Here is a 25,969-nt window from a genome sequence, read left to right as displayed (position 1 = left end):
GACTCACCGAAATCTGTGGCCGGGATATCTGGATTCTTAATGTCTGTGGTCTGCAGCTGTGGTCACAGATCTTTGTTCCTAGTGTCTGTACGGTCCTGGTTTGTGTCTGAGACCAGATTGGGTGGTGGTGAGGCTAGGATCCTAGTCTCAAGCAGCTCTGTTTTTCAAGATGGTGTGATCTCTGTGCCCGCACTGCTATACCCGAGTGTCTGTGGTGGCAATGGGGTTTCGCTGTCTAAGACTGCCCAGTTTGGCAGCCCCTTGGAAGACCTGCAGGATCTAGCTGTCCCTATTTCACTCACACACACACCCACTCACATCCACACACTCCTCTATCGCTCCCTCACTCACACACTCTCCTTCCTTACCTTCTTGTCAGTCACCATCTTTCTTCCTGAGAAGTACTAGTGATCTTGAACAATTTGCATTGTAGTAAGCAACTAGTGAGTAACAAAGCTACATTCTGAACCCATGCTGTCAAAACCCTTTTTATTCTCACATCCAACATCTTTGGATATGGTTGCTCACTACAAAGTGTGCTTGGGTAAGTGTGACTGGAATCTAGGTTCTATTCCGCTTACAGCAATGTGTTCCCTGGTATAGGAGTTATGTCTGCTTCAAGAAAGGGACACTGTTCTCCGAATTCACACACAAATACTGTACAAGCAGGTGTATTTCCTAGTAAAATGCTACTTCCACAGATCTAAAGCAGATCCCCACTCTCGCCATTGGGAATACAGAAACTTAAATTAAAATTTACCCCTGGACTCAACCAGAATTGCCTTATTATATTGCTATCTAAACGTATCATCAACCCAGGAGTTAATGAAGGTAAGGACTGACTAAATGTATAGAACGAGTACTACATGTATCTTATTTAACTCAGATATAATGAATATATAATAAACTGCAAATAAGTATATTCATTAAAGCTATATATTTTCTAAAATCTTAACAGTTACAAAATATCTAAAAACCTCGTGCTCATTCTAAGAAGCATTGGTTGTGATGTGTGCACGGAGGGGAACAGATGGATGAACTGACCCAGTGACTCTCAGGCTGAGAGAACTCAGTGTTCAATGGTGTACTTACAGGCCACATTAACTTCTTGGCAAGTGCTGTCGCTGCACACGTGGGTGGTCCATTGCTGAATATGAATGTGCTGAGTATCATTCAGGCACGGAGCAAGAGTTGTTCAAGTGAGTTGGAAAGGAGCCCAGAAGGTATGTTGTTTATCTTCTAGGAACATTTATTTTCTCCCAGACATATAACTTGAATTAATAAAGTGGATTTAGATGTGAATAAAGGAAACTAGTTATTGAAACTGAATCACTGTGACTCTCTAAGAATAACCAAAAAATCTATGAATAAGACTCCTAGCATAAGAAAAAGATTAGAGCATAAATTATAGTTCTTATCATATTGCTAAGAAGCACTGGCCTGGATCTGACTGCAAAGCAGGTTTCTGCCTGCAGTCATATATTGTCTGCTAGTAACCACCGTTTTGATGAATTCTTTAGAAATAGATAAAGCTCATTAGAATGATGAAAGAAGGAGATTTCTTAAGTAATGTGAACGTCTCAGACTTTGGTTATATCCTCTGGTCTGAAACCCGAAAAGAATTTATAAAAAGGAAACCTCTGTGGACTTTCTCAACTTGTGGCTTCATCACAAAATCTCCCTTGAGAAAAGGGGATGGGTCAGTTTGTGGATAACCATCAGTGGAATCTCTCTACTGACCATTTTATCTGGTTTCTGGCATGTCTTTGGAACAAGTTTTGCATTATTCTCATCCATTAGTCATCTCTTCAGTATGATGAACAGAGGCCAGATGCTTAAATAGATACTTGGAGGTTGGGGAGATGGCTTTGATTCCATGGAACTAAAAGCCTCTCCGATTCATCCCCAGATTGGTTTTATTACCACCCAACATCTAGTGAAAAATCCAACTCTACTAAAAGTGCTAAACAAACCCTTAAAAAGTAATAGAAATACTAAACACATAATATTCATATATTACATATATATATATATATATATATATATATATATATATATATATATTCATTCCTGTATTCATTTCTTTGTTTTATTCTTTCTTGGTGTTAGTAAATATTATGAAGGTTTGTTTTATTTCAGGGAAAACTATTTATGACTTCAATCTGTTATCTTCTTATTCTCTACCCACTGGATACAATTCCTGACCAAAATAATATGAGAAAGCTGTGAGAAATAGTTTTGGAATCCTGTGGTTACTTTATTATGCTGGTATCTCTGTCTCCCCTTTATTCTACCCAGCAGTGGCAGTCTTGCTTACAGATTTAACCCTCCAAAACCTAGATCATATCCTTCTAATTTAACTGTGTACATGATCATTGTTACCAACATATTAGATTATTCTATATTCTTAATGTAACAGTCACTATCTCTTAAACTACAGAGTATAATTGAGAAGAGATGGTAGTTTTCCTTGGGAGGGGAAATACTGTTTAGATAAACAGGTTAGTGTCTTCATCTAAAGGAAAGTAATTTAGAAGTTAGGAGAAGAAAAAGGAACAAAGGATTCTTGAGGAACAAAACATTTTTAATAATTATCTTGAATATATTAACACAATATGGATTAGAAAAATTATATACATTATGGCATTAAATAAATAAATGCCATTCATATTATGAAATGCATCCAAATCCCAACTTTACTTTAGTTATAAAATATCACACATTTATTAAGTAATACTTTGCTGAAGTATATAATTTAAATATAATAAAATACAGACATGTTAAGAGCAGATTTTGATATGTTTAGAAAAATATATTCAACTATGTCATCACCACAACCAATCCATATATAGGAGATTTCCATCAGTGCAGAAAGTTACCTCCTACTCCTTTGTAATCAATTAACTATAGCCAAATGAGAATCTAATTTCTATTACTAAGTATTCCTCTTGCCTGTTCAGAAAATTCATAGAAATGGAATAAAAAGTATGCATTTCAGTGTCAGGTTCTGTTCACTTAACATGTTGTTTTTTGAAATTCATCTACCCACTTTTATGACTGAGTAGATCACAAGATGTTTATCCATTCACCTATTGATGGATATTTTTGCTTCTGTCCATCATCCTGAAGAGATGACTAGTGGATGAGAATAATACAAAATGGTTATTTCAAATAAAGCTGCTATATATTTGATTGTATGTCCACCACCCAAAGTGCATAAGTCTTTGTGTAGACATAAGGTTTAAATTCTTTGGGTAATCATCTACCAGTGAAATGGCATGTTAGTAAGTGCACATTTAAGATTATGAGAGACTAATGGCTATTTTCAAAAAAGTAATCCCATTTTACATTCCCAGAAGCAGTGTGTGATAATTGCCGTTACTCTATATTCTTATCAACACTTGGTATTAACAGTCTTTTCAACTTCAGCCATTATAATGTGTGTGTAGTGTTGTGACTTAAATTTCATTTCTCTGGCAACCAGTTTTTTATGCAATTACTGATTAACTAGAGGCCCAGTGCACAAAATTCGTGCACAGGAAGGTGGGTCCCCTCAGCTCAGCCTGCACCCTCTCCAATCCAGGACTCCTTGGGGGATGTCCAACTGCGAGTTTAGGCCTGATCCTGCAGGGACATCCCTCTCACAATCCAGGACCGCTGGTTCCTAACTGCTCACCTGCCTGCCTACCTGATCACCCCTAACTGCCCCCACTGCCAGCCTGATTGCTCCTAACTGACCCCCGCCCCCCCCGCCGACCTGGTCACATCCAACTGATCCCCTTTGCCGGCCTGGTTGCCCCTAACTGCCCTCTCGCCAGCCTGGTCACCCCTCACTGCTCGCCCCCCCCTCCTGGCCTGGTCGCACGCAACTGCTCCCTTGCCAGTCTGGTCGCCCCTCACTACCCCTCTCTGCTGGCCTGGTTGCCCCTCACTGTCCCTTCCTGCCGGCTTGGTCACCCACAACTTCCCCTGCTGGCCTGGTCCCCCTACAGCCCCCCCTGCCAGCCTGGTTGCCCACAACTGCCCCCCCTGATGACTTGATTGCCCCTTATTGCCCCCCTTGCCAGCCTGGTCGCCCCTCACTGCCCCCCCTGCTGGCATGGTCACCCCATGCAGCCTGCTGTTCGATTATTTGGTCACCCCTCACTAACCCCCTGCCGGTCTTGTTGCCCCATGGAGCCTGCTGTTCGATAGTTACTGTGAGGGTGTCCTGACCAATTTGCATATTACCCTTTTATTAGTATAGATTGTATGCTCTTTTCTGCAGTGACTATTCAAGTCTTTTGCCAATATTTAATTAGACTACCTTATTATTGAGTTTTAATAATTATTTATGTATTCTGTATATAAGACCTTTGTCACATACATACATTTCAAACATTTTCTTCCAGTGAGAGGTGCTTTTATCCTGTTTAATTTCTAAGAAATATTTACATATTCCAAATTTGCATAATTTTTACAGTTTTATCTTCTTATATTTATATCTACAATCAATTTTAAATTAATCTTGTGGGTAGTGTGAGGTACTGTTCAAGATGTTTTGTTTTTGTGATTTTTTTAACATGGATGTCCAATTGGTCTAGCACAATTTATTCAGAAGATTATCATTTCCCCAATGGATAATACTGGCAACTTTTAAAAACTCAATTGACCATATATGCACCATATATGTGACCATAGAGGTCTATTTCTGGATTCTCTATCTTGTCTCATTGATCCACATGTTTATCTTTATACAAAACCACACTGCCTTGATTGCTTGGCTTTATAATAAGTGGCATGAAGTCTCCCCTACCCTAACTATTATTGGAACTTAGTATTCCAAACAAAATCTAGAGTATGCTTTCCAAATAAAAAAACAAACAAAACAAAACAACAACAACAAAAAAAACAGCCCTAGCTGGTTTTGCTCAATGGATAGATCAGTCTGCAGATTGAAGTGTCCCAGGTTAGATTCCCATCAAGGGCACATGCCCTGGTTATGGGCTTGATCCTCAATAGGGGGTGTGCCGGAGGTAGCCAATCAATGATTCTCTCTCATCATTTGTTTTTAGGTCCTTTTCCCATTTTTTTTTGAGGGTTTACTTTTTATTTATTTATTTTTAAAATTATTTATTGCTTTAAAGTATTATATAAGTCTCCTTTTTCCCCCATTGACCTCCCCCTGGCCACCCCCACCCCCAGCACATACCCTCACCCCAACCCTCTTGTGTCCATTGGTTATTCTCATAGGCATGCCTACAACTCCTTTGGTTGATCTCTTATCCTCTCGCCCCCTACCTTCCCTCATAGTCTGTTCGATGCTTCTATGACTCTGGTTCTATTTTTGTTCATCAGTTTATATTGTTCATTATATTCCACAAATGTTTGAGATCATGTGATATTTGTCTTTCTCTGACTGGCTTATTTCACTTAGCATAATGCTCTCCAGTTCCATCCATGCTGTTGCAAATGGTAAGAATTCCTTCTTTTTTTACAGCAGCATAGTATTCCATTGTAGTTGTACCACTGTATTTTAATCTACTCATCTGCTGATGGGCACTTAGGCTGTTTCCAAATCTTAGCTACCATATTTTCCGGCATATAAAACGACTTTTTAACCCAGGAAAATCTTCTATACTCCCAGTCATCTTATACGCCAGAAAATATGGTATTATAAATTGTGCTGCTATGAACATAGGGCTGCATATATCCTTTCTGATTGGTGTTTCTGTTTTCTCGAGATATATTCCTAGAAGTGGGATTACTGGGTCAAATGGAAGTTTCACTTTTAATTTTTAATTTTTGTTTCACTTTTAATTTTTGTTTCTCTCATCATTGATGTTTCAATCTCTCCCTTCCTCTGTGAAAGCAATACAAATATGTTTTTAAAAACCCACACATAATAAGAGTCTTGCTAATATTGAATTAAGTCTATAAATACATTTGGAGACAACAAGCATCAATACAATATTCATTCTTCCAATTCATGAGCAAGGTATATTTCTCCATTTATTTAGGTCATGTTTCATTTCCCTCAATATTATTTTGTATTTTTCAGTTTTTCTTACGCATACTTTATTACATTTATTCACATTTTGATATAATTGGAAAAATATCTTTACATTTCAATTTCAATGTTTTAGCTATTATATGGAAATGTGATAGATTTTACATACTATTTTGCATCCCATGCTACTGCTAAATTATATTATTAATTCAAGCTAATTTTCCTATAAATTGTTTAGGATTCTCTACAAAAGCAACCATATGATCTGCAAATTGAAGTAGCTTTACTTCTTTCTTATTCTTAGGCATTTTATTTACCTTTTTATTAATTTTATTGGGGTGACATTGGTTAATATGTTTCCAGTACACATTTCTGTGATACATGATCCATATATTGGATTGTGCGTCCACCACCCAAAGTTAAATCATCTTCCATCACCAGATACTTGGCCCCTTTAACCACCTCACCTCCCAACTCCTCCCTTCTGGTAACCACTATACTCTTTACTTACTTTTCTTGTGTTATTGCAGTGGTAAGAACCCACAGTACAATATTCATGACTGGTGAGAGAGAGGATTTTTGTCTTGTTCCCAATCTATAATAATAGAAGTGTAATATGCTAATTAGACTAGAAAGCCAAATGACCTTTTGCATGTCATTTCGGACATACTTCTGGATGAAGCCGTGGCAGTGGAGGACCGAGGCAGAGGTGGTTAGGGGAAATCAGGCAAGCAGGTGAGTGGTTAGGGGCAATCAAGCAGGCAGGCAGAGGGGTTAAGGGCGATCAGGCAGGCAGAGTGGTTAGGGGCGATCAGGCAGGCAGGCGCGTGATTAGAGTGATCAGGCAGGCAGGCAGAGTGGTTAGGGGCAATCAGGCAGGCAGAGGCAGTTAGGGGTGATCAGGCAGGCAGGAGAGTGGTTAGGCGTGATGAGGCAGGCAGGCAGCGTGGTTAGGGGTGATCAGGCAGGCAAGTGGTTAGGAGCCAGTGGTCCTGGATTGCAAGAGGGATGTCTGACTGCTGGTTTAGGCCTAATCCCCCAAGGGGTCATGGATTGGGAGAGGGTGCAGGCTGAGCTGAGGGATCCCCATCCCTATGCACAAATTTCGTGCACCAGGCTCTAGTCTTAGAATAAAAATGTTTGATTAGCATATTATCTACCTTGGTGGACATTTTGTGTACACATAAAATAATGTATAGTTTACAACTTTCGGTATAATTATCTATAAATATAAATTTGTTTAATAGCTTGATAGTATAATCCAGGTCTTCTAAAGTTTGTAATTTTCTGGGTACATATTCTCTTGAATACTCATAGATGTTAAAACCGTTAGTGCCCTGTCTTGGTGGCTCAGTTAGTTGGAGAGTCATCCCATACACCAAAAACAAACAAACAAACAAACAAAAAAGTTGTGGGTTTGATTCCTGATTAGAGCACATATATAGGTTGTGGGTTAAATCCCAGGTTAGGTTGCGAATGGAAGCCAACCGATTGATGTTTCTCTCTCATATTGATTTATTTTTTTTCTCTTTCCATCTTCTCCCTTCCTCTCTGTAAAAATCAATTAAAAAACAAACAAACAACAACAACAACAAAAACACCCTTTAGCTATATTTATGGAATAGCCTATTTTTCCTGGCATCCTTTTATTTATAAATTTTGAAACTCTATTATTAGAGACACATATTTATAACTCTTAGGTATTTTCTATAAATTCTTCTTTTATTATTATTAAATGTCCCTCTTTAGCACTTATTTTTTTTTATGTGTTGAAGTGCACTTTTTTAAAAGAGATATATTTTTTAAAATATATCTTTATTGATTTCAGAGCTGAAGGGAGAGGGAGAGATAGAAACATCAATGATGAGAGAGAGCATTGATCAGCTGCCTCCTGCACATAACCTACTGGGGATCCAGCCTGCAACCCAGGCATGTGCCCTTGACAGGAATAGAACCTGGGACCCTTCAGTCAGCAGGACAATGCTCTATCCACTGAACAAAATGAGCTAGGGCTTGAAGTGCACTTTGTTTGATAATAATATAGGGATTGCAGGTGTCTTATGTCTGTTGTTTTTAAGTTTCTGTATTCCTCCATCCCTTTCCTTTCATCCTCTTTGTGTCTTTGCATTTAGTGTAATTCATGTTTCTTATAGATAGCAATGTGTATCTTGTAGGTAGCTTGCTTTTTTAATCCCATCCTATTTAAATTCATTTACTTTTCATGTAATTATTGATATAACTAGAGGCCTGGTGCACGAAATTTGTGCACGGCGGGGGGGGGGGGGGGGTTGGGCGGTCCTTCAGCCCTGCTTGCATCCTCTAACAATCCGGGACTGCTAGCTCCTAAACGCTTGCCTGCCGGCCTGCTTGATTGCCCCTAAACCCTCTGCCTGCCTGATGCCCCAACTGCTCACCTGCTTGTCTGGTCATACCTAACTGCCTCTGCCTGCCTGCCTGATTGCCCCTAACCCCTCTGCCTGCCTGCCTGATTGCCCCTCATATTACACTTTTATTTTTATAGATTGGTTTAAAGTCTACCATTATGCTTATTTCCCCCTTTGCATTTTAATGTTTTTTGTTATTGTAGTTCATTTATTGCTCTTTTCCTATGGCATTTTGAGTAAATACAAATATATTTTAGTTCCTTTGATGCACCACTTTTTAAAAAACTTTTTATAAGTTTCTGTAGATCTAAAACCATGCAACTTCAACTTATTGATTCTATTTAGAGTCATTATTAGAGTCAGTATTGTACCACTTAATATATCTCACTTCACACTTTATGATTCTCTGTGGTTTCTATACACTTCTCACAACAGTACAGTTTAAATTAATTCCATTATTTATAATACTATTGTGATATTTTAGTTCTAAATATGTTATAACCCCTAACTTATAATGTTATTATTTTTGCTAAAACCCAAAGATTGGTTGACTTTTCTTTAAGGGCTAGTTAGTATATGTTTTATGAGCCATATGGTTATTGTTACAATTACTCACCTTTCATGTTGTAGCATGAAAGCAGCCATAGACATATATAAACAAATTGGGGAGACTATATTCCAATTAACCTTTATTTAGGAAAACAGTTGGTTGGTCCCCAATTTAGAATTTGCTGACCATTGTTTGTATGGATGTTTATTAGGAAAATTATAAGAAAAATAGAAACATAATTTTATCTTTACCCACTTATTTTCTGGATCTTATCAGCTTGATTTCATTTATTACCCAGCCTTATAGAGGATAATCAGTATACAAAAAACTGCACATAATCTTATCTAATAATAGACAAATATGCAAATTGACCATACCTCCGACACACCCACAAGCCACGCCCACAAGCCACACCCACCATCCAATCAGAGCAAGCATGCAAATTAACCCAAACCAAGATGGCTACAGCCACAGAGAGCAAGGTTTCCCTAGGTAACAGAGGAAGCCAAGCTTTCTGCCAGCCGTTGCAGGCCTAAGCCTCCACTCAAGCTACAAAGTTTCAATTATAGAAGGTAAACAAATTCAAACAAATGGCGGCAGAATGGAGCTTGAGAGAGCAGGCCAGGGTTGCTGGCGGCAACAGAGGAAGCAAAGCTTTCCGCACACCCTGGCCGGGCCCACCCGCTTAAGGCAACAAAGTTTCAATTATAACCCCAACACAACTGGCTGCGGGCCTCGAGGGAGCCCCAGGCTTGGCTCTGCTCCAGGCTACAAAGTTTCAATTGTAGAAGGAAATAAATTCCAGATACCAGGGCCTCAGCTTGCATTGCCAGGGAGTGTGGCCAGCCTGCAAACCACCACAGGCCCCTCGCTCAGGCCGCCCCACACCCCAAGGGAACCCCACCCTGATCAGGAACACCCTTCAGGGCAAACCAGCTGGCCCCCACCCCTGTACCAGGCCTCTATCCTATCTAATAAAAGAGTAATATGCAGATTGATCATCACTGCAACACACAATATAGCTGCCCCCATGTGGTCAAAAATCCTGCCCCCATGTGGACACAAGATGGCCACCACAAGATGGCCAGCAGGAGAGGGCAGTTGGGAGGCACCCGGCCTGCAAGAGAGGGCAGTTGAGAGGGACCAGGCCTGCAAGGGAGTGCAGTTGGAGGTGATCAACCCTGCAGGAGAGGCCAGTTAGGGGTAACCAGGCCGGCAGAGGAGGGAAGTTGGGGGCAAACAGGCTGGCAGGGGAGTGGTTAGGGGGTGATCAGGCTGGCAGGCAGAAGCGGTTAGGGGCAATCAGGAAGGCAGGCAGGCAAGCAGTTGGGAGCCAGCAGTCCTGGATTGTGAGAGGGATGACCGATCGGGCCTAAACGGGCAGTCGGACATCCCTTGAGGGGTCCCAGATTGGAGAGGGTACAGGCTGGGCTGAGGGATAACCCCCCTCCGTGCACGAATTTCGTGCACCGGGCCTCTAGTTAATATATAAAATTTGGTAAGTTTAGACATATGGATACCTCATGTTACCATTGCTATAATCCAGGTACAAAAACATACCCATTGCCTCCAAAAGTTCCCTTGTGTTTGTATGTATGTGAGAGTATGTGTCAAGAGCCCAGAAATCAACAGTAAGTTTTGTTTCTGGGTTGACTGATCTTCATCAGGAATGCCAAGAAAACACAATGAAGAAAAAGCGGTCTCTTCAATAAATGGTTTGGAGAAAACTGGACAACCACATGCTAATGGATAACATTGGACACTTGTCTTTCACTATACACACACAAAAAAAATCATACAAATGAATTAAAATTTGAACATAAGATCTGAAACCACAAATTCCTATAAGAAAACAGGAGAAAAATATCCTATACTTCCACCTATAAATCCTGGTTCGCACTGATACCCTTTCATTGTAATATGAAGAATACTCTTTGGCATTTTTAAAAAATAAATCTTTATTGTTCAGATTATTACAGTTGTTCCTCTTTCTTCCCCCCATAGCTCCCCTCCACCTGGTTCCCACCCCACACCTGCCTTACCCACACCACTGTCCTAGTCCATAGGTGCACGATTTTTGTCCAGTCTCTTCCCACACCCCCATACCCCTTTCCTCTGAGAATTGTCAGTCCACTGCCTTTCTATGCCCCTGATTCTATTATATTGACCAGTTTATTCTGTTCATCAGATTTTTTATTCACTTGATTTTTAGATTTTTTATTCACTTGTTGATAGATATGTATTTGTTGTCACTTTGTTGTTCATAATTTTTATCTTTACCTTTTCCTTCTTCTTCCTCTTCTTAAAGAATACCCTTCAGCATTTCATACAATACCCGTTTGGTGGTGATGAACTCCTTTAGCTTTTTCTTATCTGTGAAGCTCTTTATCTGACCTTTAATTCTAAATGATAGATTTGCTGGGTAGAGTAATCTTGGTTGTAGGTTCTTGCTATTCATCACTTTGAATATTTCTTGCCACTCCCTTCTGGCCTGCATAGTTTCTGTTGAGAAATCAGCTGACAGTCATATGGGTACTCCCTTGTAGGTAACTAACTGTTTTTCTCTTGCTGCTTTTAAGAATCTCTCTTTGTCTTTTGCCCTTGGCATTTTAATTATGATGTGTCTTGGTGTGGTCCTCTTTGGATTCCTCTTGTTTGGGGTTCTGTGCACTTCCTGGACTTGTAGGTCTATTTCTTTCTCAAGGAAGGGAATTTTTTCTGTCATTATTTCTTCAAATAGGTTTTCAATATCTTTCTCTCTTCTTTTGGAACCCCTTCTAATTCGGATGTTGGTATGCTTGAAGTTTTCTCAGAGGCTCCTTGCACTATCTTCATATTTTTGGATTATTTTTTTCTTTTTGCTTTTCCGGTTGGGTGATTTTTGCTTCTTTGTATTTCAAATCTTTGACTTGATTCTTGGGATCCTCTAGTCTGCTGTTGGATCTATGTATATTATTCTTTATTTCAGTCAGGGTATGCTTAATTTCTAATTGGTCCTTTTTCATATCCTTGAGAGTCTCACTATATTTCTTGGAGGAGGTTTCTAGAAGATTCTTGAATAACCTTATAACCATGGTTTTGAACTCTATATCCAGTAATTTTCTTTCCTCCATTTCTTTCAATTATGACATGTTTCTTTGTCTCCACATTTTGGCTGCTTCCCTGTGTTGATAGAGTGGTTTAGTGTGCTAGGTGTCCTATAGGGCCCATTGGCTCAGCCTTCCCAGTCACCTGAGGTGGACACTCTTGGTGCACCCCTTTGTGGGCTGTGTGTACAGTCTTGTTGTAGTTAAGCCTTGATTGCTGTTTGTATCACTGGGAGGAATTGACCTCCAGGCCAATTGGCTGTGAGGACGAGTTGTGTCTACAATGGGAGAACTTCTGTGTTGGAGACACCCTTATGGGGCAAGACTTGCTTCAGTGGGGTTTTGGCACTCACTGAGCCTGCCCCCTGAGTGTGTCTCTTATGGATGTGAAAAGTTGTAATCTGGATGGTCTCACTCTGACCACTGGGTAGACTGGCTCTTGGATCTTCAAGGAGGTGCAATGCCAGCCACTGCCTGAGGCCACCCAACGGGAGCTATGGAGAGATGTGCAGATTCCTCTTCTTTGTTTGGGGTTTGGAGGTGCCGAGATGAGGCCCAGTTGTGAAGCAATGCAAGCTACTGTGGAGCCTTGGGCCTTATTTTGGAAGCTCTGGGGCTCTCTGACTCAGCTGCAGTTTGTTAGGTAATTTTAGATTGCAAAAGCCCAGTCCATTCAAATGCAAAAGCCTCTGTGCACAGCTTGGGTGGGATTGTAAATTGGGTGGGGCAGGGTCTCAGGGAATCACCAGGGCAGAGCAAACATCAATGGCTGCCTGTCAGCCATGCCCCGAAGAGGCCCTCAGGTCTCTGTGTCCTGTAGCACCACGCAGGAACAATGATCGCTGCAAGCACCTCTGAGAGAAAGCTGTCCTCACGTTCTGGCCCAATGCCAGACAGTCCAGTTTGTCTCCATATGAGTCTGGGTCCCCAGCGTCTCGCCCAGAACTGGAGTTCAGAGCAGTCAGGAGCTGGTATCTCCTTTCCGATTGTAAAAGACAATAGCGTACCCAGCTGCCAGACCCTTTTGCGCGCATCTCTATACCTCCACACTTCCACACCTCAGCACCTTCTATTGGACTCAATTCGCTTTTCTCTTTCCTTTTAGTTGTAGAATTCCCACTCAGCCAGCCTTCCTGTGGTTCTGGATGATTTTTGTTTAGTCATTTAGTTGTAGTTTTGATATGGTTGTGCGCTGCAGCAAATTTAGGTTTTTACCTATGCTGCCATCTTGGTTGTTCTCTCTCTTCTTTATTTTTTTTCCTCTTTGGCATGTTTTGAGGTATACTTTTGCTGACTACTAATTCTTTAGTTTCATTTTCCAGAAAAAATATATTCAATTGGTCCTTCTTTAATGTATACTTTCACTGGATATAAAATTGTAAACTGACAGTACTTTAAAGATGTTTAAAGATTTAATGATGTGAATGATGTGGTTCCATTAGTTTCTAGCCAATATTTTTGCTAAAAGAGTGGGCAATTGTCATGCATTTCATCAGAATATCATTATGATTCTGGCTTTGAAAATTTCTTTCTTTGGTTTTCCACAATTGGATTATAGTTTGCCTAGGTATAGATTTCTTTTTATTTTTCTTGCTTTGTGTTCAAAGATATGTTTGGATCCATGGGTTTGAAATTTTTTGTCCCATTCTAATTCTTTTCTTCTAGAACTCCAATTATACTTATTTTATATCATTTTATTCCATCCCCAGGACTTTGGGTGTTTCTATTGATCAAATTCTTAATGATTTATAAGTATAAGCACATTTAATTATGTATACATACATTCTGGAACTTGGAAAATTTTTCCCATATAAAAATATGATAAATGATGTTTGGGTTCCTACCATAATTCACAAAGTTTACTTAAACTACAAAAGAACTATGCTTAACTTCTCCCTAACAATATCAGTGAATAAAATAAATGAAAATCCACAGTATTTTGTAGTACTACAGTTAATATTTTCTAAGATGGACAGTGAACTATTAGCTGAGTTGATCACTGTTCCAAAAATATCTTTGTATACATTCTTTTTGTTCCTTTACAGGAAAATATTCTCAACTCCTCTATGAATTCTCAGTGAACACAACCCCACTATTTTGCCTCCATACTCTCACCCACACCTGATATAAATAGAGAAAACACATCTGAACTTTTGAGCTTTTTCTGGGAGCTAAAATAAATGTGAGGGCTGCTATTGCCTTTTAGTTCAATTCTGTGCATTTTTATGTGTAGTGAGATCAAGTCTACTTAGAATGACTATATAATATTCATGACAGTTGGAGAGTAATCTTGAATATAGTAAAAAAGTTGTAATAATAAAAATTTGAAATTTTCTTAGTTAATTTAGTTCTCAGGAAGTAAACAGAACTGTTTTCAAATAATCTGTTTTGTGGATAAAAATATATGCACAAAATATATGTATCCTTGCTCATATTCACACTCTTCCTTATAGCTTCAAAGGATTTTGCATTGTAGGAAATCCATAATGATTACTTCTGATATGTTTTAGAAGAAGAAATAATGGCCTTTCAAAGTTTCTTCTAGTCACTGTTTTTATGAAATTGTTTTTAAATATACTTCCATGGATTATACTGTATTTAGAATTCAATAATTTTCCTTTTTGTCTTCAAAACTATTTTAGATTGTATGTGAAGACATTGAAACGATGAGGTTTATCTGAAGACTGAAAAGTAAAATCGTACACTGGAAACAAATTAATATAAGAGGCCATTTCCTCTCCCTCTGTAGGGCAACCCATAAAAGATTTATTCCTTTCTGTAGCTTTCAAAATCTACTTATTGCACCCTATGGTTCTGAAATGGGAAAATGGAGCTAGTTTTCCTTGTGGTCTCAGCTTGTCTTCTAGTTCAAAAAATAGGATTTGTATCACATAATAGAGAGCAAAAGAAAATCTTGTTGTCAGCATAGTCTAAACTAGACTGAAGTTAGAAAACAGTGTCATAGAAGAAAATTAGAATGTTTATATGCCCCCAAAGGTTGAGAAAGGGATGTAATTAATTTTATAGGGCAGTTTTGTTTGGCAGATTAAAGAAAGGCTGATGCTCCATTGTATCAATAACTAAAAAACAATTATCTTTGTGATTCTTATTGCTTTGAGAAAATAATACATAGACATAAAATGAATGAAATTACATTATGTCACTTAAATTATCCTATAGAGTAATTGACTACATTCTTTTTCCCTTTTAAATATTCCTAGGGATAAAAATTAGCATCACCCTGTAAATAATATTGTCCTAGGAACTTTAAGTTTTGTTGTAATAGTTTACTTTAAGAATCAATGTCAAAAATCTTTAGGTTCAACTGGATGTTAATAAAAAGAGCTGGGAAACCAGAGGTAACAAGATCCTGAAAATAAGACATCTTTGGTCTATTAATTATATTTTATCTACCTAATATTTCATTTCAGGAAGCAAAAATGTCTAAATGATTAATATTTAGAGATTTTTCTTAAAAGATCTTCTTAATAAAAATTGATATTACCAATGAAGAAGTTTTAATGAAGTCTGGAAAACTTTAATCATAATTTTTACAATTGCTTTTTAGATTACATACAATGTCTGGTTTCTTCTTTGAAAAACATAAACACTCTAACTATTGTAAAAATATTAACTAGGACAAAATAATAATAAAAGGGAATATATTCTTTTTTGTACTCCTTAACCCTATCTAAAAAATAACACAAATTGGTCCTGGCTGGATGGCTCAATTGGTTGGAGCATTATCCCATACATCAAAAAAATGTGTGTTTGATTCCAGTCAGGGTATATACCTAGGTAGTTAGTTTCACCTTTAGTTGGGGCCCGTTCTGGAGGCAACCAATCAATGTCTCTCTCACACATTGATGTTTTGCTCTCTCTCTCCCTTCTTCTCTATCTAAAATGAATAAAAACATATTCTCAGGTGAGAATTAAAAAAACTAACAAACAAAAGAAAAAACACTCAAATTTATTTTAGTATATAGATAATAAAAATAATTTAAATATGTAACTGAGGTTTAACATAGACTTGAAAAGTTCTTTTAATACATTAAAAAATAATAAGGGGGAGAGATCAACCAAAGGACTTGTATGCATGCATATAAGCCTAACAAATTGACACAGACAACACGGGGGTGAGGGCATGAGTGGGGGGTGGGGAGGCAATGGGGCCATAAGGACACATATGTAACATCTTAATGAATAAAGAAAAAAAATAATAATAACAAAAATGTTGATACTTCTAATTCGTTATACACAATACGACTTTACTGCTTTCCCTTTGAATGTTTGTAAATATACAGTAAGCCAAGGACAAACTAGAAATTCACCACAAATTAAGAGTAATAAATAATTAAGAACAAATTATAAAGAAAAAACTTTTCTGCTATTAAGAAATCAAACAGGTGTTGGTTCCCAAGGGATTTTAGAATTGCAGAGTAAAATATGTATTCATTAACATCTGAAATTTTATCTAAATAAAGATAGTTAACTAACCTTATCACCAACTCTACTTGAATTCACATAAACTTCTGTTTAATTTATAGACACATAAACTATCTTAACTACTAAAATACAATTTCCATCAAAACAAATGAATAGAGTTCTAACCAGAACAGTTGAGCTGCTCATAGTATGCGTCATAAATTTTCAAAACGCATTCATTCTTATATTGGCATAAGCTTAAGATCCCTTGATCTAATATATATATATACACACACACACAAAATATTTGGAATCTTACCTGTAACAAGAAAGCTGCATCTCCCCGCTCCAGCTTCATTTATGATGCTACAGTTATAAACCCCATAGTTTTCATTGGAAAGACTCTTCACCGGGTACTCTGTGTACTCTTGAGAGTCAAACTGACCTGTCCGTAATAATTTGTTGCCCAAGCGCCACTCATAGGTCAGTACCCGTATGGGATAGGCTCTCAGAACCCGGCAGCTCATAGTGACACTTCGCTCTTGTCCTTGCCGGATTTCCAAAAATGCTGGTTCCACAGCTGGAGGATCTGTAGGAAAGAAATAGAGAAATGTTGAAACAGGTAAAATATGTTGCAATAAGCCAATGGTTATTATTTTTTTTAAAGAATATGTTTTTATTGATGAGAGAGAGAAAGAGAGAGAGAGAGAGAGAGAGAGAGAGAGAGAGAGAGAAGAGAGAAAGGGACAAGGAGAAAGAGAGAAACATTGATGAGAGAGATACATCGATTAGCTTCCTCTAGCACACCCTCAACTGGGGATCTAGCTCATGACCTGAGCATGTGCCCTGACCAGGAATCGAACCAAATACCTCTCAGTGCATGGGAGGAAGCTCAACCAACTGAGCCACACCAACCAGAGTAAGGCAATAGCTATTCTTATTGTGAAAAGCTATTTTAAAATATATCCAGCAACAGGGAAGGAGTATAAGAGGTGGATGGAGTCATATTTAGGCACAGGAGTTTCAGCTGGGGAAGGGTGGAGGCACAGAATGGGCTGGTCCAACACCCACATGTGGCATTTTGTTGTTGTTGTTGTTTTTAATCGGGAGGGATATCTTGGCTGTGGAGGTCCCAGTGAGGAGCAAGGAGTCCTAGCCCTTTATCAAGGGTTCCTTGCTGGGAAGGAAAGTCCCTGTAATTTTGGTCTGTAAAAACCAGAGGGAAATGAGGCTGAGGGAGACAGAAGGGTTGGTAAGATTCCTAGGCAGTTCCTCTTAAAGGGCCTGTACACAAACTTACTTGGACTCACTCCCTCTGAACTCCAGTGCTGGGACAGCAGATTGAAGGCATCCAGGCCATATGGTAAGGAACCAAACTGTCTGGCATCAGGGCAAGAACTGGGGGCATCTTTCTCCTAGACAAAAGTGCTCACACAGGTCATCCTTCCTCTGCTGAAATCTCTGCCCACACAGAGCTGACTTGCAGGAACCATAGCTGAGTCTCCATCAACCTGGCCCACACTGTCCCTCAGGACCTGATGATTCCATGAAATCCTGTCCCATCTAATTTGCAGCCCCTCTCAAGCTGTTTGGAGTGGTTTTTCCATATGAATAGCCTGTATTGGCTCAGGCTTCATACTTTCCTAAAATCTCTAAAACAAGTAGTAGCTGTACTCAGTATGCCCCATACCTCTCAATAGGTGGTCCTAGGCTTGGCACTAGCAGCAGCTTTTCATGGTTCACAGTTTGGCCTCTCCTAGGCATTTCCAAGCCCAACACAAATAGCAACCATCTGCATATCACTCTGTAACTCATGATGCGTGGCCCCAGGCAGGGCACAGGCAGTGGCTGACTTTATACCTCCCAGGAGGCCCCAGAGCCAGTGCACCCATTGGACAGCTTCAAACAATGCAAGATTAAAACTCTACCACATCCATGAGTAACACACTCAAGGGGCAGACTCAGTGAGCACCAAATCCCCGCTGAAAAAAATCCTGCTTCATAGGAATGTCTCCTTCACAGCAGCTCTTCCACTGTAGTTCCAGCTGGTCCTCTTAGCTGATTGGTTTGGGGGTCAATACCTCTCAGTGATGCCAACAGCAATCAAGGCTCAACAACAACAGGAAAATGCACACAGCCCACCCAGAGGTGCACCTAAAGTGCCCAGCTCAGGTGACTGGGGAGGCTGAGCCATTGGGCCCTATAGGGCACATACTACACAAAGCCACTCTACCAATCCCAGGAAACACAGAAGTTCTATATAACACATAGAAATAAACACAGGGAAGCAGCCAAAATGCAGATACAAAGAAACATGTCACAAATGAAAAAAACAGAAGAAATCTCCAGAAAAAGCATGAAATAAAATGGAAGCAAGCAAACTACTATCTACAAAGTTCAAAACAATGGTCAAGGAACTTAGTGAGATTTTCAAGGAAATTAGTGAGAACATGAACAACATAAAAAGAACCAGTCAGGAATGAAGGATACACTAGCTGAAATGAAGAATAATTTATAGGGATTCAACAGTAGAGCAGAGGACATGAAGAATCAAATCAGCAATTTGGAATACAAAGAATCATAAAACACCCAGTCAGAAGAGCAGAAAGAAAAATAGAATCCAAAAATATGAAGATTATATAAGGAGCCTCTGGGACAACTTCAAGCATACCAACATTCTCATCATGGCAGTGCCTGAAGGAGAAAAGAGGGAGCAAGAAATTGGAAATCTATTTGAAGAAACAGTTTGGCCAATGTGGCTCAGTGGTTGAGCATTGACCTATGAACCAGGAGATTACAGTTCAATTCTTGGTCAGGGCACATACCTGGTTTCCAGGCTCTATCCCCAGTGTAGGGCATGCAGGAGTCAGCTAATCAATGATTATTTCTCATCATTGATGTTTCTATCTCTTTCTCCAACTTCCTTCCTCTTTGAAATCAGTAACATATTTAAAAAAAAAAAAGAAATAATGACAGAAAACTTCCCCTACCTGGTGAAAGAAATATACTTACACATCCAAGAAGCACAGAGTCCCAAACAAGAGACTAACACAAAGAGGCTAACACCAAGATGCATAATAATGAAAATGCCAAATGTTAAAGACAAAGAGAGAACCTTAAAAACAGCAAGAGAAAAGCAGGGAGTGCCCTAAGACTGTCAGTTGATTTCTCAACAGAAATTTTGCAGGCCAGAAGGGATTGACAGAAAATATTCAAATTGATGAAGAGCAAGGACCTCCATCAAAGATTACTCTACCCATCAAAGATATCATTTAGAATTGAAGTTCAGATAAAAAGCTTCATAGATAAGAAAAAGCTAAAGGAGTTCATCACGACCAAACCAGTATTACATGAAATGTTGAATGATATTCTTGAAGAAGAAGAAGAAGAAGAAGAAGAAGAAGAAGAAGAAGAAGAAGAACAACAAGAACAACAACAACAACAACAACAACAACAACAACTCAGAACAACTCAGTCCCCAGGCTTTGGATACCCATTTTTAATAAATTAAGATGGTATACACTTTTATTTTCTAAATTATTTGTCCTCTACTTATTTGACTGCCAGTCATAATATCACATGTAAACCTTAAGCAAACTTTACACATTGTACTACAGGTGAATGTGGTTTTCAACCCACAGCAACATGTTCATTTATCTGGCTTAACTGTGATTTTTTTCCATGTAATTAAAACTTGCTACACTTCATACCTAATATATTTGTTTTTGATAGGAAGATTTCTAAAAGGTGTTACATACTTCTCTCATTATTTAGAGTAGTCAAAATATAGTCCCTTTCTTAATTACTCCAAATGTTCATAATTAATGACAATTATTTCCTGGGTGCTAACAATGGGCTTTATTTAATTAAAGAAATTGTATGTGACCACTTAAGATTGCACTGCACAACACAATCACATCCTTGATTAGATATTTATAGCAACCTCTTGAGCTGTACAATATAAAACTGTACAGCTCTACCTGTTATCCTTCCAGCAAGATACTAAAAGATTTTAGGACTACCACACCAAATATTCCCTGTCTCATATTCTTTTCCTGTTATTCCATATACATTTTAAACTATTGCTCTTTTCACTGCCAATCTGTTATTTGTTGAAAGAAGTTCTTGCTTCTTTCAACAAATATCTTTAAACTGTCTTTCTAATTCTAGTTTTATTCAAGAATTCAATGTGATTTTTTTTCTTTAAAAATGTTTTTATTGATTTCAGAGAGAAGAAGGGAGAGGAAGAGATAAACATTGATGGGATGCCTCCTGCACATCCTTTACTGGGACTCAGGCCTGCAACCAGGGCAACCTCCTGGGGTACGGGGCATTGCTCAACCAACTGAGCCACACTGGCTGAGCTTGAATTTAATGTTTTTAGTTCTTCCTATATAACTGCTAAGAATTAAAAAAAAAAAATGAATGTTTAGAAAAACATCCTGTCTGCCTATAAGTTTATGGTCTAATAAAATAGGCAGATATAAAAATAGCTAATTTATAAAGCTGAAGTAAAATAAACTATTCTAGGGTAGAAAGTAAAGAACTGAATAACACTTAGGAGGACTGACTTCCTAAGTGTTTCAACAAGGCATCTCAAAGAAGGTGGTACTTGAGCTGTGATTTCCGGATATAAAGAAAACAATTAGGTTGGTAAGCATGAGCAGACATTCCAGGTAGGGGAATTAGTTCATGCAACTAATATAGAGATATAGAGATGGGGAAGTATCCAGAGAAATAGAGATGAGTTAACATCTCTTTTTCAACAGCATGTGATTATATTCTATTTTTCCCCCAGAAAGTCTGATGATCTTTCTATTTTACTCAGAACTCTTAGCACTTTATTCATTTACATTTACTATCACTACTGGTATATTTGGGTACAAATGTAACTTCTTATTTTGTACTTTCTATTTGTTTTTTCTTTGATTGTCTTATTTTAGATTGATGGATTATTTCTTTATTTTAGTTTTTCCTGCTACTAGTTGTGAATTTAATTATTCTGTTTCTATTATTTTATTGATTACCCAAAAGCATGCAACATGCATCTTAAGTTAGCTAAAAACATTGATTAGTACCTTTACCATTCTTCTGGGCAAAGTAAGAATCTTAGAAGAGTTTGCTTATTTTATTCCCATTCTAACATTTGTTACCAAGCCATGAATTTTAATTCTCTCTTGTTTAATTAAAAATTATTGGAAATTATAGTAATTTTATACCTGCATTTTTATTTAGAATTATTCAGATATCTGCTAGCTTATTTGCCATTACAGTACTTCCTTCTTTCATCATAGACTTTGCAAATTTGTGATCACTTTCCTTTTGCCTAAAGTTCATCATTTAAAAATATCTTTAGTGAACTTTCTAATATGATTTTATAAAAATATTTTAAGCTCATTCTTAAACAATAGTTTCCTTGTACATAGGATTGTAGGTTAGCAGTATTTTCTTTCAGCACATGATATTATGCCACTGTCCATTATTGCTGTAGAGAAGTAAGCTCAAAGTCTTACACTTTAAAGTGTATTTCTTTTTTCTACCAACTACTTTTAAAATCTGTTTGTCTTTGATACTCCACAGCTTTAATATAATGTTTTCAGGGATGGGTTTTTCTTTCACTTATAAGTTTGAGGTTTTCTTGGCTTCTTAAATCCATTGATTTAAGATTGTAGTCTTCCATCTAAGTGATTTTTGAAAATTTCTAATGTCTTCAAGTGTTCTTTTCTTTCTATCCTCATTTGAGGGTCTTTTTTGTTCTCTCTTTTATGTCTCTTAGCATTTCATTCTTTGGAATACACACTGAGAATAAACCTTTGCTATTAGGATTAAATGTTTCAGTGTGTGGGTCAGTGCTCTAACCACTTAGCACCATTGGCCAGGGCTGGAATCAATGATAGTATTTGATGTGACTTTATCATCTGAGACAGAAAACTTGAGGAAAACTTTAGCAATTGAATAAATTTTCAGGCAGAGATTTATTTTTATGTACACAATCGGCAATAATGAGAACATAAGCAAGGTTGATAATAAAAAGTCTCTATCATATCAATTTGTAAATACAAAACCACTGATTAAGTATATTGTATTTAATGTTATCTTTATTGTTTTTTAAAAATTACTGTGATCTTTTATTCATTCATTAATTTTCTCAGCTGTCTAACATAATTTCTCTTCTCATATCTTACTGAAAATAATTATTCTAGAATGGAAATTTTAGAGACATTACTTTATAGTTAGCAAATAATTATGCTGTTCTTACTCAACTGCTCTTTAAGATTATATTATTAAAACTAATATGTATATAGTTGGAGATTGATTCTAATTTTAATAAATGTTATCCTTATAATATGCACAATATATTGCTTTATATCTTTCTGACTTCATAATTTTGTTGAAATTTAAAATAGAAAATTATAGAAATACTAGTGGCCTAGTGCACGAATTCATGCACATTGAAAGGAAATCAATTAGAAGAAATATTTTATTTATTTATTTATTTATTTATTTATTTATTTATTTATTTTTATTGATTTCAGAGAGGAAGGGAGAGGGAGAGAGATATAGAAACATCCATGATGAGAGAAAATCATAGATCAGCTGCCTCCTGCAAGGCTCCCACTTGGGATTGAGCCCACAACCCGGGCATGTGCCCTTGAACAGAATTGAACCTGGGACCTTTCAGTTCGCAGACTGATGCTCTATCCACTGAGCCAAACTGACTAGGGCTAGAAGAAATATTTTAATATCACTATTTGCCCTTTCTCTATAATAGAAGTGTCAACCAAATTCATGATTGATAATGACAGATGGAAACACACACATGCGATTGGCACCAGTGAGAGCTTTATATGTATCACGCATGCACAAGTCAACTGAGCCTTTTATAGATATATAATAAACTTGTTGAATTAGACCTGCTTTCTGATTTAGCTAAACTTTTTCCAGCCCAATGAAGCACCCCAACTTGTCTTTCAGATAATTGTCAGGAACACAACGATAAATATCAACACGAAGCAGATTATTATTATAGATCATGCAGGGAGAAATAAGGGTAATATATTTAACTGCAACAATGTTTGACTCTATTCTGTGCAGTGAGAAAACCTAAAATCATTTTGAAGGTCCACCATTTCTTACTTCTTTTCAGTCAGGTCAAGTTTCTAAACTTTCTAAATCTCTGTTTTTCCAGCTAATGAAAAGAAAATAGGATTCCACTGAGTCTCCTATATACCTATTCCAGGACTTCTGTGAAGATCAAATGAGATGAGGAATGGAAAAATACTTCACAGACATTTGGTTACATTGTCAAATGTTCCCACCTGGCTATAAAACAAGTCATGTTCCTGGGCTGAAGAAATTGCAAGGAGGCTAGTTGCTAGGGAGAGGAAGATGGGTATTGCTATATGACGTCATTACCTGACGGTCAGAAACAACATATTAGCCTGTTATACATATAGATTTTATTCGAATTCTGGGACCAAATTCTCAATTCTTCATAAGTTTCATTTAGTAAAAAGAATATTAAGATTAGCATGACCACATGCCATATTTATTTATTTTTATTTTTTTATTTTATTTTATTTTTTTTAATGTTTAAAAAAAGGCTTTATTCCATATAGCCTTCTGAACATGGTCATTATATTCCAATTCAGTGAAGAAGCAAGAACTCTGGAGGCTCACCCACTTATCCAATTTTCATTTCTTTTCAGAAATAGCTTAGACGCAATGTTATTTGGTCCAAGTGTGAATTTGTTTTTTTTGTTTTTTTAATTTCTTTATTGATTAAGGTGTCACATATTTGTCCTCATCCCCCCATTCCCATCCCACACCCCTCCCCACGGATGCCCCAACCCCCTGTTGCACTTAACCGTTGGATAGGATCATATGCATGCACACAAGTCCTTTGGTTGATCTCTCCCCCCTCCTCCCAACCTCCCCTATCCTCCCTCTGAGGCCCGATAGTCCGATCGATGCCTCCTTGTTTCTGGTTCTGTTCTTGTTCCTCAGTCTATGTTGTTCATCATTTCCCCTAGATGAGCGAGATCATATGTCACTAGATATATACTTATAAGAACTGAATGGGAGACGAGCAATAATAGTTATGCTGACAGGCAAATGAATCAGTCTGTAGTGAGTTTCTTTCTGGACCAACAGTTCTTTTGAGACCCAATTTCAATGTCCACCAGTTCCTTATGTGTACATGTCAGCACTGACCCCTCAGCTCTGGATGGTGGACAAATGGTGGTAACGGAGGTCCGACTCCTTCTGGTTTGGTCTCGGCCGGACCCAGGGGCATGGCTTCACCCGGACTAAGGGGAACGTGGCCTCACCCAGACCCAAGGGGCGCGTGGCCTCACCCGGGCCCGGGACCTAGCCTCACCCGGATGGATCCAGGGGCACACAGCCTCACCCGGACCCAGGATCCAGCTTCACCCGTACCCAGGGGCGCAAGGCCTCACCCAGACCCAGGGGCACATGGCCTCACCCGGGCACAGGGACCCAGCCTCATCCGGGTCCAGTGGCGCGTGGTCTCACCCGGACCCAGGGGCGCGTGGCCTTACCCCGGCCCAGGGACCCAGCCTCACCCGGGACCAGGGGCGCAAGGCCTCACCTGGACCCAGGGGCGCGTAGCCTCACCCGGGCCCAGGGACCCAGCCACACCCGGGTCCAGGGGCGCGTGGCCTCACCCGGACCCAGGGGCGTGTGGCCTCTCCCAGACCCAGGGGCGCGTGGCCTCACCAGGACCTAGGTGCGTGAGGCCTCACCCGGATCCAGGGACACATGGCCTCACCCGGACCCAGGGGCGCGTGGCCTCTCCCAGACCCAGGGGCGCGTGGCCTCACCCAGACCTAGGTGCGCAAGGCCTCACCCGGATCCAGGGACACATGGCATCACCCGGACCCGGGGGCGTGTGGCCTCTCCCAGACCCAGGGACGCGTGGCCTCACCCGGACCTGGGACCCAGCCTCACCCGGATCCAGGGACACATGGCCTCACCTGGACCCAGGGGCGCGTGGCCTCACCCGGGCCCAGGGACCCAGCCACACCCGGGTCCAGGGGCGCGTGGCCTCACCCGGACCCAGGGGCGTGTGGCCTCTCCCAGACCCAGGGGCGCGTGGCCTCACCAGGACCTAGGTGCGTGAGGCCTCACCCGGATCCAGGGACACATGGCCTCACCCGGACCCAGGGGCGCGTGGCCTCTCCCAGACCCAGGGGCGCGTGGCCTCACCCAGACCTAGGTGCGCAAGGCCTCACCCGGATCCAGGGACACATGGCATCACCCGGACCCGGGGGCGTGTGGCCTCTCCCAGACCCAGGGACGCGTGGCCTCACCCGGACCTGGGACCCAGCCTCACCCGGATCCAGGGACACATGGCCTCACCTGGACCCGGGGGCACGTGGCCTCTCCCAGAACCAGGGGCATATTTATTATCAAGCTTTGAAAAAGTAAAAATTAACTCTAGAACTTTTATATCAGAAAAAAAATGTTCATTTTCAAGTTCTATCCTCAGAAAGTAGTAGAGTCCAAGAACCTC

The 25,969-nt window shown here is 39.4% G+C and overlaps 1 protein-coding gene across 1 annotated transcript in view; it reads right to left on the bottom strand.

Annotated features, from left to right (window-relative positions):
- Window positions 1-25,969, bottom strand: part of MDGA2 (MAM domain containing glycosylphosphatidylinositol anchor 2) — a 1,000,910-nt gene that overhangs the window by 158,922 nt on the left and 816,019 nt on the right. Inside the window, exon 9 of the mRNA XM_054725417.1 lies at window positions 16,754-17,023. Coding sequence (XP_054581392.1) covers window positions 16,754-17,023 — 270 coding nt within the window. The remainder of the gene's footprint in view (window positions 1-16,753; window positions 17,024-25,969) is intronic.

Source organism: Eptesicus fuscus, chromosome 2 (assembly GCF_027574615.1).
Source record: "Eptesicus fuscus isolate TK198812 chromosome 2, DD_ASM_mEF_20220401, whole genome shotgun sequence".
Taxonomy (NCBI): domain Eukaryota; kingdom Metazoa; phylum Chordata; class Mammalia; order Chiroptera; family Vespertilionidae; genus Eptesicus; species Eptesicus fuscus.
Note: the sequence above shows the minus strand (reverse complement) of the source record. Positions and strands in the feature narration are given on the sequence as shown.